Source organism: Lissotriton vulgaris, chromosome 8 (genome assembly GCF_964263255.1).
Source record: "Lissotriton vulgaris chromosome 8, aLisVul1.2, whole genome shotgun sequence".
Lineage (NCBI taxonomy): Eukaryota > Metazoa > Chordata > Amphibia > Caudata > Salamandridae > Lissotriton > Lissotriton vulgaris.
Genome location: NC_141696.1, coordinates 1,389,249,627 through 1,389,261,033, shown reverse-complemented (window position 1 = coordinate 1,389,261,033; position 11,407 = coordinate 1,389,249,627). Strand labels below are relative to the sequence as shown.

Sequence of the window (11,407 nt, the reverse complement as noted above, 5' to 3'; positions counted from 1 at the left end):
TGGTGGTGTTTCATGTGGGCTAGCGGAGGGTGCCCCAGCGGCCATTCATGATTTCTTCATGAGTAGGGAGTTGGAAAGTCTGCTGCCATAGGTCATTAATGATGTTTGTCCTGCGGATGTGGATGAAGGTCTGGACTTTGATCCTGGAAGTGATGAGATAAAATTGTGAGTAAATAGTGCAAAATTGCGTTGTCTGTAGTCCAGTCTCCGAGGTGCATGTAAGTGGCAAAGGGGAACTCACATATGTGCTTTCGTGCTGAAGGTTAAACATGGATTTGGGATACCCAGAGGCACTAAACTGGGTGCAGTGCAGAGGGCAGATTCGAAAGAAAAATATTCAGAGATTATGGTTTGGTGCACGATTGCTTTGATCCCAAATATCAACTATTGGTCTCTACAGCAACATTAAGAAACTTAGAGCCTGATTATGAGTTTGGCGGTCTTCCTGCGGACAGCCACAGCAGAGCACCACAGGCAGACCACCAAAGCCATATTCAGACCACCCGCCGGATTACGAGTTAATCCTGGACGGGCGGGTGGCGATATGGCGGTCCCACGACAGTGCCTTTCTAAGGCTTGTATGTGAACCTTAGAAAGGCACCGCTGTAGGACCGCCAAAGCACGTTTGTCCAGTCCACGCCATGCAGTAACAGGGGGTGAATACATGCAGGGTACATACAGCCCCAGGTCCAGAGGCAACAGGGGGCCCTATATGGCCCTCTAAATATCCTCACCGTCACACTTTTCATGGCGGGCTCACTGCATGAAAAGGAGGGCAGTGAGGAAACTCATAATATGCTAGGTGGTGCTGCAGTGGCACTGTCAGCATATTGCGGTCTCTGACCGCTAGAACACCGCCGCAGGATCACTGCACCCCAGGGGTTGCTGTGCTCCTGTGTCAGTTCAACAGCCAAAATCGGAATACGGAGGTCGAATTGACCGCCAAACCAATAATGAAGCCCTACATATTTTAAGCATCTACACACCAGAAAGAATACATTGGTTTGTGCCAGACCTTTCATCCCTTAATGGTTAGTAAGAAACATGCACAGAAATTACCATTTTGAGATATTCTACTATCTTTATCAAAAGATTACATTTCCCTACAGCTTCAATTGTGAAAGACCGTGTTTGTGAAAAAGGTGAACCTGCATATGAATTTCTATGGCTTACATGAGTAGAAGATGCCAGGGGTTTCAATGCTAAAAGGTGTTAAATTGTCATGTTCCCCCAGTGACTATGCACCAACAGCTATTTTCACTTGCAGGGCTTTAGCTGAATCCTAGAAAATGTCAAAGTACAGAATATAACATTTAAATCTATAAGTTTGACAGGAAAAAGCTAAATTAGTCATTCAAAGACTATGGCTCATATGTATTAAATGTATGGTTCATTGGTGAGTATTGATTTTTACTAAATATCTAGGAAAGTTAACTTTTAGAAAGTTACCTTTTCCTCGCATGAAGGTCCTGAAGGCTGTTAATTCAGACTTTATGGTCCTAATTATGGGTGGAATGTTAAGTCTAGGCACACGCAGGGCTTCTGGCTTCTACCTGCACATGATCTTTTCCTGAATATACGAAGTTCAAGTGTAGAACAGCATGCTGCCATGTGAAATTCCTCGAAATATGACTGTTCTGCCTGGCATCTCACATTCAACTTGATTGAAGATTAATCCAGTGCCTCTGGGTTTCCTGAATGTTGGGCTACTTCACATGTGTAGGTGAACATATGGGTTCTGGCCACTACATAAACATAATCATTTCCTCCAAAACCAACTATGCTTTGTGTCACCGAGGGTCTGATTTAGAGAAGGGTAGTAATCAAAAATATGGCACACAAATTGTGCACTTTGCGTCCTCTCCTCAAGCAGCATGCCCACATTATTGAGAATCAGACCTTACTTTGAGTGTCCTACCAAATATCACAATATCAATACAGGCTATGTATACATATGGAAGTACAATTACACTTACCGTCATATATTTACCTAGATGATATAGTAGGGATCAATATTCTGCACTCAATATAATTGCAAGTCAATATTTTGTCACTCATTAGTGTGATAGAGAATCCTTAGCTTTGGAAATTTACATGATATGCCATTGAGATACTATAGTATTAAGACTAGGTAATCCACTTGTGGGTGAAGGGAAAGAGAATTACTCAGTAAGTGATAGTATTGTCAACATAATCTAGAATTCTAGTAAAACATGATTCTATGGCTAACAAGAGGGGCTCAGAGAGGCAATACAGATATGTTTAAGATAAGAAAAGAGATGATGACCTGGTAGCTATTGGGCTATAGAGGTGCCCATGTGAACAATTTTGTGATGGTCTGAGGGGGTAGGAGAATTACTGGGTCCTCAAATCCTTGTACCTTGACAGGATATTGATCAGGGATTGATGGTAAATAGTACTAAATGTGGCTAAGAGATCAAACATGATTTGTGATTTAGAGGATATTGTTTTGGGTGGGCATCATCTCAGTGCTGATAAAGCCAAACTGGCAGTCATGTGAGAGACACTCGCTGTTAACATTGGTTTTGCTGTAATATTGCCATTGGTTTTTTTTTATTATCAATCAGGGGAATGATGGCAGATGAGACAGAATGTAAAATTTTTCACCTCTGTTTGTAATTGTATTTCACACAATTTCGCTTTATTCTTGTTGATGGTCTTGTTGTTGTTGATGTAGTTTAGGGTGAACTAGAATGCAGAAAACATGGGTTGGATGCAGCGCAGGGTATAAGTGTTTATGCTGGCTTTTAGAGTGAGTCTAGGAGTTTATTAGTAAGAAACTGTATTATGATTTGGGGTGGGTGACTACCCACCTCAAGGAACAATCACAACCCTTGTTAGGATGAACCTCCAAAGTCACTTAATTAACCGGAGCTCAACCACCTAGTAGCAATGGCACATAGCAGACAGGCTTAACTTAAATCAATGTGTAAAGTATTTAAGCAGAGCCAAAACAGTAATAAAGTCAAAATGCAAAACAGCAAAAATCACAAACTGAATTAGAAAAATATAGTAGAATGTAATAAACACAAATACATAAAAATGACAAAAATCCAATAAGGAGAACTAGAGATATGAATTGTTTACGTTTTAAGTAGGAATAGCACCAAAAAAAGCAAAGGGTCACTGGCTAGGTGCAATTGGAGGCTGACTGCTATGGAGCACGGATCCGATACGCAAACCAGATTCTCCAGGTTAAAGATTTTAACTTTAGCTTCAGTCCTTTAATTTCCAATCCACCACAGAAGTACAGTTCTAAAGCCCCCAAGGACCACAGGTGAGGCACTTAGAGACTCACTGTCAGGCAGAGGCCAACAGCAGGGACCAGTCTAGGTACTCTTGCCACTGGTCGGACCTCTTGCAGCCTGTAGTATCTCTGTTGTTTGAACAGGAGTTCAGCCTTATGACCCTTGGAGTCCACATTTTTGTCCTGTGTACAAGAGGAAGCAGATCCAGCACCGCCAGGGCCCTTCTGTGTGAGGAGTGTACTATGGTATTCCTAGTGTCCTCCCACGTCTAATCTAAGAGGTCAAAAGCAGTATTCTTCTGCAACCAGACAGTGGATACACAAGGACTGTCTGGGTATCCTGTTCCCTTCCTTTCAAGTGTGCCCTAAGTGATATGTGTGAACCCAGCAGACATATTAAGCAGGATTGTACACTCCTGCAGGATTGACACTGTAATGTCAAAAAGGATGCTGACAGCCCCCACCCTTCTGCTGAACTCAAAGGAGTCATCCATGCCCATTCAGGTTGACCTGTCAATCACAGTGACTTATTGTCTGGCACCTGGGAGAAACTGAACTCCTCTTTCATACCTTACTCAGGCCAAGTACAGGTTGGGGAGCTAGAGATGATTATGCTGACAGTTCAAGCAGGTACACGGTAACCTTCTAAAAGTTACTTTCCCTTAATATTTATAAAAAAACAACTTTCAGATTGAATTGGCTTGTTAATAACTATTAAAAATAGTGGTTTCATTATTTTTTCTAGCTAGTACAAATCCTTAGATACAGTATTAGGATTGTAATCTGTACTCTGGTTCTCTACATAGGACAAATAAACCTGCCACAGTAAAAAATTGCTTTGGCGTGCTACTCACTGTATCGGCATGTAAACATTACATTTCTACATGTCCTATTTTTAAATACCATGCACCCAGTCTTGTGAGCTACAAGACCTAAATGAAGGTGATTTATTTTTATTTAACAGAGAGGTTTTGACCCATCCAAATGGGTTATTTTGACTGGTTGAATTGCAGTTTTTGCACTGCTATAGTCAGGATACCCAGGGTAGGCCTGAAGCCATGTTTTTACTACCACTGTAGCGGATGAAACAATAGAGACTGCAGTCAATTAGTGACACTTAGATTTCAGGTCCTGGTTAAGCCTTGTACCATTTACTTGGGACTTATGTGTATTTTAAGGATAGCAATTAGGAACATGCCGATTCAACCATGCTTAAAAAGGGAACACAGGCACAGTATTGATATTAGCTCTTGGTTGGACTGTGATCACAAGAATGCAGAATGCAACTATCAAAGTCTAATACATAGAATAGTGGTAACATGAAGTGACATTCAGTAGACACCATGAAATGAAGTACAGGTCTAAGGGCCATATGTAATATGTACTGGTCACAAAATACTGGTTACAATGAGTTATCAGTAATTATGGGACCAGTACATTTTTTTTTTACTTACCGACCTATGTACTAATAGGTCAGTTCTTAAAAATCTGAATTGTATTGGGTCGGAATCCAACCTACCTCCTGCATATTAATGAGGTACGTTGCAATATGTGACTCCCTGCAATTCGTTGCCATCACAAGGATGGAGGCCTATTGGGGTCAGCAGGCCACCTTTCTGTGAATGCTTTTAAATAAAGCCATTTTTTTTCTTTAAATGCAGTTCATTCTCCTTAACTTCTCCTAAAAACCTTTTTTTGACCATTCACAACGTGGAAGGGTCTCTAGAGGAACCCCTTCCTGTTTGTGAAAGGGTTACCACTACCTTTCAGTATTCAGTATAATATTAATGTTTTGTGGCCGGATTTCCATCTCAAAACATTAAAGCATACCATAGGGTATCCCTATTGGGAAGGTAGTAGTAAATAGAGTGAGCAACCCAGTAAACCTTTGGGGGCTTGGGTAAAAACGTAATAAAGAGGGGTAAAGTAGCCTCCAAAGGAGTTGATTTAGTTATGTTAGTTATTTTGAAGTAATATGCAGGTGACTTAATCGTCCTGAATGAAGTTAATCCTAGGTGGTTCAGTAAACATAAATACACTTAACATTAACCAAATATGACAATACTTCACATAAACACAATATAATCAACGTAATAAACAATGGACATGTGTATAGGCAAAAAAATGATTTTATCAAATTTCAGTTGTGAAGGGAAAATACAATACAAGAAAATATGTACAACAGGAAAACAGGATAAAAATTAGACACTTAATCAAAGATCACTGTAAAGCCTGTGCAATGCCTATCCAAAAAGTATAGATGTAGATAATTCTCTTTTGGATAAGGCCGGGAGTCGACGTTTCGGTCTTTATGGATAGCTCGTTAAGACCATCATCAGGACGGAGAAAAGTTAATATTGTAACTCCCTATTAAAAATAGAATAAAACAATTTTACTTTATTGAACTAAATTCCTATTTATATTTACACTATACACAAGAATACCTAGACATGTTAAACAAAGGACATGACACATTACAAAACACAAAAGAAACACATTTCTGCAATATTTACAAAAGTGGCAAAGCAGAAAGTTTAGCACATTCATTCAAAAAATATATACATTTAACTTGTATCCATCATATGGATCTAGTTCATGCCAGGGCTGCTTAAAAAACAGAACATTTGTGCATATGGCTACATTAACAACTTGGTTAGCAAGAGAGGTCATCCACCATTAGTACTCATAGTTGTTTCACAAATGAAAAAACATGGTAAAAAAGTTAAACCAATCGAAACAGTGCCTCAAAACATATTGGTTGGAATTGATCCCAGCTGATTATTCACACTTAAGAAAATAAATATTCAGTTCTAAACTTTGGTGTCATTATCCTCTACCTAGCGCGTTTTAACTTAGCTATGAAATGTCAGTACCTTAGGACGAAAAGTGCTCTATCCCTTTGTTGAGAAGAGTTGTAATTGATAGATAAACCAAGCGAGGAGATTCAATCTGAAACATTAGAAATGACCATTTGACAATGTTCACATGTATAGCCATTGCTAAAGAATTTAAGAAGAAGAAATGTATTTTTTACCTCCTTGATAGCGGGGAACTGGCCACCTATATTAGCACTTGTTTATTGGCTCAAGTTTGCCGTTCTGCTTAGGAATTGTAGAACTTCGTCATGTAGTAATAATCTAGTGAAATCAAGTGTGTCAGATTTAGAAGCTAAATATAAAGGTAACGTGGGTTCAACAGCTAAAGTTTTAAGGCAGGGGGCATTTACCTCTAAGGATTCAGAAGTAGAACCGGCTAGCTATACATGTGAACATTGTCAAATGGTCATTTCTAATGTTTCAGATTGAATCTCCTCGCTTGGTTTATCTATCAATTACAACTCTTCTCAACAAAGGGATAGAGCACTTTTCGTCCTAAGGTACTGACATTTCATAGCTAAGTTAAAACGCGCTAGGTAGAGGATAATGACACCAAAGTTTAGAACTGAATATTTATTTTCTTAAGTGTGAATAATCAGCTGGGATCAATTCCAACCAATATGTTTTGAGGCACTGTTTCGATTGGTTTAACTTTTTTACCATGTTTTTTCATTTGTGAAACAACTATGAGTACTAATGGTGGATGACCTCTCTTGCTAACCAAGTTGTTAATGTAGCCATATGCACAAATGTTCTGTTTTTTAAGCAGCCCTGGCATGAACTAGATCCATATGATGGATACAAGTTAAATGTATATATTTTTTTGAATGAATGTGCTAAACTTTCTGCTTTGCCACTTTTGTAAATATTGCAGAAATGTGTTTCTTTTGTGTTTTGTAATGTGTCATGTCCTTTGTTTAACATGTCTAGGTATTCTTGTGTATAGTGTAAATATAAATAGGAATTTAGTTCAATAAAGTAAAATTGTTTTATTCTATTTTTAATAGGGAGTTACAATATTAACTTTTCTCCGTCCTGATGATGGTCTTAACGAGCTATCCATAAAGACCGAAACGTCGACTCCCGGCCTTATCCAAAAGAGAATTATCTACATCTATACTTTTTGGATAGGCATTGCACAGGCTTTACAGTGATCTTTGATTAAGTGTCTAATTTTTATCCTGTTTTCCTGTTGTACATATTTTCTTGTATTGTATTTTCCCTTCACAACTGAAATTTGATAAAATCATTTTTTTGCCTATACACATGTCCATTGTTTATTACGTTGATTATATTGTGTTTATGTGAAGTATTGTCATATTTGGTTAATGTTAAGTGTATTTATGTTTACTGAACCACCTAGGATTAACTTCATTCAGGACGATTAAGTCACCTGCATATTACTTCAAAATAACTAACATAACTAAATCAACTCCTTTGGAGGCTACTTTACCCCTCCCTATTGGGAAGGGGCACCATAAATAAACCCCTTTCAAATGCAGATTTGGTTTGGTTTCTTAAACCTAATTAGTGATCCAATAACCAGTAACTGAATCACAAAATGGGTTTAGAAAACTCCAAAAACAGATTTACTAGTCGTAAACCCTACGATGTACCAGATTACAGGATTTGCTACTAGTAAATGTGATTGGTAATCTGCCCCTAAATTGTCTCTTTAGGCATAGGTCAGTTCAGAGCCTCAACTTGTTTCTTGGTTCAGGAGTATAATGACAAGATGAAGTCACTGAGAAAGATGTTATTGGAATGGTTGACCAATGTCAGGGACATGAGGAAGGTCATTTTTTCAATGACACTGTAATTGTCCAAGATCAGGTGTGAGATGTGTATGGTGGCTATCTTGAAGGTGGAGAAGTGGAAGTGGGTCGCAAGGAGCTTCTGAGATGAAGGGTTACTGGAATCCTGGAAGGTGCATGGCCAGGAGGACTTGTATATCAATACAAAGACATCACCAATTTATATTTATATATATTTATTGGTATATATGTATGCATGTGTGTGCATGTGTGTGCATGCGTGTGGATGTGTGTGTGTGTTTAATGTGTGTGGCAACAAGTGTCAGAACACACTTGCCATTGTCTTCATCCATTATTTAAATCAAATATTTGGCTGAAAATGCCCAGGAAGCCAACCAGAGAAGGGAAAATGTGAGGTTATGTAGTCATCTCTTCATCTCTCACATCTTGTGACGCTTTTAGCGTTCCATGGTCTGGTTGGTTCTTCTCTTACTCAGGACTCTGCACTGACCTAAAGATGAGAAGGCACATGTGTCGCGTGATTATCGTTTCACCATTCAAAGTGCAAGAGCCTTCTGGTGTTCTTCTGTAGCACTTAAAGGAAGAGAGGAGTTAAATAGCACTCAGAGGCAGTTTACTATTGTGGCTGGAGGAGAGAACAGCTCTCTGACTGAGAACCACGGAGAAGAAAACAAAAGAACCCGATTTTAAGTGTGGGGGACGAGGTCTAAATGATTGAACCTTTGAGATAAGCAGACTGGGCTGGGGTAGTGACTGAAATGATTACTAAATCACAGGCTGATGGAATTAGTTTGAAAAATACATAAATGCTTATTTACACATTTCTGAAAAGATGCTGTAAAATCAGAAATTGATAATGCTCGCCTTTGCACAAATCGAGAGTCCTTCCTCTGGCTTCAGAATCTATCATCCTTCAATGGAACATAATCTATAAACCGGGTCTACGACTGCTTCCACAAAGTGCCACTAAACTGCAATTAAAATGCTAATTATGATTCTTATGGCTCCCAGGGCGCAATTCGTTGGTGCTGGAAATAATACATTAAGATAATATTTAACTTTCTCTTTTTTTCCCTTGCCCATTTATTAGAGCAGCAGAAGGAAAAAAATTAAAAGTGGAATACATCCTGCAGGTGGAGGTTGTGCTGATATCCAGGAGGGAATCCAACCAGAGAAATCCTAAAGGCTAAAATACAGAGAGGCGGCAAAGCATGGCGAGCATGGCCATTCAACTGCTGGGCTTCTGCCTGGGTCTCCTGGGCTTCATCGGGACATTTGCGGCCACCATCCTCCCGCACTGGTGGAGGACAGCCCATGTGGGAACCAACTTGATAACCGCCGTGGCATACATGAAGGGGCTCTGGATGGAGTGTGTCTGGCATAGCACGGGCATCTACCAATGTCAAGTCCACCGATCGCAGCTGGCGCTGCCGCGCGACCTCCAAGCTGCGCGTGCCATGATGGTTGTATCATGTGCCATCTCCATATTGGCCTGTGTGATATCTGTTATCGGCATGAAATGCACGCGTTGTGCCCGAGGATCTTCTGGAAAGAACGTCATCGCGGTCTGCGGTGGCACTTTCTTCCTCCTGGCGGGGATCTTGTGTCTGGTTCCTGTTTCTTGGTCCACCAACGATGTGGTAAGAGACTTCTACAACCCCATGCTCCCCAATGGGATGAAGTATGAGATCGGGCAAGCCCTCTACGTGGGCTTCATCGCTGCATGCCTGACTGTCATCGGGGGAGCTCTCCTGTTGTGCACATCCTGCCAGGGCAAGCAGAACAACATCCCATACCAGGCGCAACCACGCAGCGCAAGGTCGGCTCCTCCCTGCAGACCACCGCCCGCCTACAAGAGCAACCATCTCCCATCACTGTCCTCCGCCTCGCGCAGCGGTTACAGGTTGAATGACTATGTATGAGGAGACAGAAATTGGGATCACGTTGTGGTGCACAGCCTCATGACAATGGACAGTATGGAGCAGGTGGGACGGTGCTGATGTGAAGTTTACCATTTTCCCTTGTTCAGGGACTTTGAACCAAAAGTCAAGCGGGGTTAAAAGTTCAAAGTGTTTGTTCCAATGCATGACACGTCTTCACATTCTGCCCACGTGGACATTTTTTCTTCGAAGTTTCCAGATGGCGCGGGCCCGTTGTGGAACCCAGAAATAAAAGCTGAGAACTTTTAGTGGTAAAAATGTCCCCCAAATATTTTGCTCACTTCTCGGCCAGTATTAGTGAACTTGAACTATTGCAGAGACAAAGATACTACAGGATTTTTAAGTGAAATGTCATTTGTTTATTTATCTCTCCTGCATTACGCAACGTTCTCTCCTGCATTACACAACAGTTGCATTGACGCATTCCAAAGCATGGCCGCAGCGCTCAGAGGTCAACCTCTGAGGCATAACCATCGCTTTCACTTCCTGTCGGCGGCAGTCCTACTGTCGCAGAAGCCTCTGCTTTATATAGATTGTTTTTATACAGGAGTTGTGCTGGGTAAATGTAAAAAGCCTTTGAAATGTCTTAAAATCCTGCAGCATTTGAAAAGAAATAAATATTTGGGGCAGGACCCCAAGTAAATAAATATACATCATGTACGCTCACATTCTTCATACATTAAGCTAGATAATCTAAATGTCGATGGGAAATATTGACTTTTTTCAATTACAAGCAAAGTACCCCTTGTTCGAGACACTTAAATGCTGCCACAGCCGGTATTTACATATAACATTTGTAGGGTAGGGGTACGTACACTGAGAGTTGGTGCCTGCTATTCATTTTCTAATTCTTTACTTCAATCTTTACTTCATTTTCTTAAAAGCTAAATAGTCAATAGTTAAAAGAGCTTTAGTCAAAGTCATTGTAGATGCTTTATTCAGAAATGTTTACTAGAAGTGAAGGATTAGGCACTATGGGGCATACTTACTACCAAATGTCGGTGCATGGAACTGCGCTAAATTTGGCTGCGCCACACTCCGACATTTTCAAAACACAGGGATGCACCGTATTTACTACAATACGGTGCACCCCGGCGTTTTCCCTAGCAATGGTGTTCAAATTAGCAGCCTAGCACCAACGAGGCACCTTTGCACCATAGTGCAAGGATGCCTGTGTTGCAGGGAAAGGAAGTCCCTTCCTTCATGTGCAGGAAGGGACTTTTTACTCTTTCTATGTGTGCTGCATTGAAAAAGCAAAAACGAGGAGAAATAAAAGCATTTCTCCACATGCACCATTCTAACGCCTGGTCTTGCATGGCATTCGTTTTTGGCACTACCACAGATTCACACCTCCTTGTAAATCTGGAGCAACGTCAAAAAGCAATGGGTGTTGCGGTGGAACGCCTATAGCAACATCCAGTGTGCCCCCCTTTCACGCAGATACCTGCTGAAATGGTAGCATATTTACAAATTGGCGTTTAGTCCTAAAATTAGCTTAACGCCACTTTGTTAATATGGTGCAGCCCATACTGCCCCCGGCGCATCAAA

At 40.6% G+C, this 11,407-nt stretch overlaps 1 protein-coding gene across 1 annotated transcript; it reads left to right on the top strand.

The window, feature by feature from the left end:
* Positions 1-9,130: 9,130 nt before the first annotated feature.
* Positions 9,131-10,459, top strand: CLDN14 (claudin 14). The gene has a single exon (XM_086933516.1). The coding sequence runs from the start codon at positions 9,131-9,133 to the stop codon at positions 9,839-9,841; it is 711 nt and encodes a 236-aa protein (XP_086789642.1). The 3' UTR covers positions 9,842-10,459.
* Positions 10,460-11,407: the final 948 nt, after the last annotated feature.

What these genes read in the sequence shown, in the direction of transcription:
- CLDN14 (XM_086933516.1), top strand. Translation starts at nt 9,131, where the DNA reads ATGGCGAGCATGGCCATTCAACTGCTGGGCTTCTGCCTGGGTCTCCTG.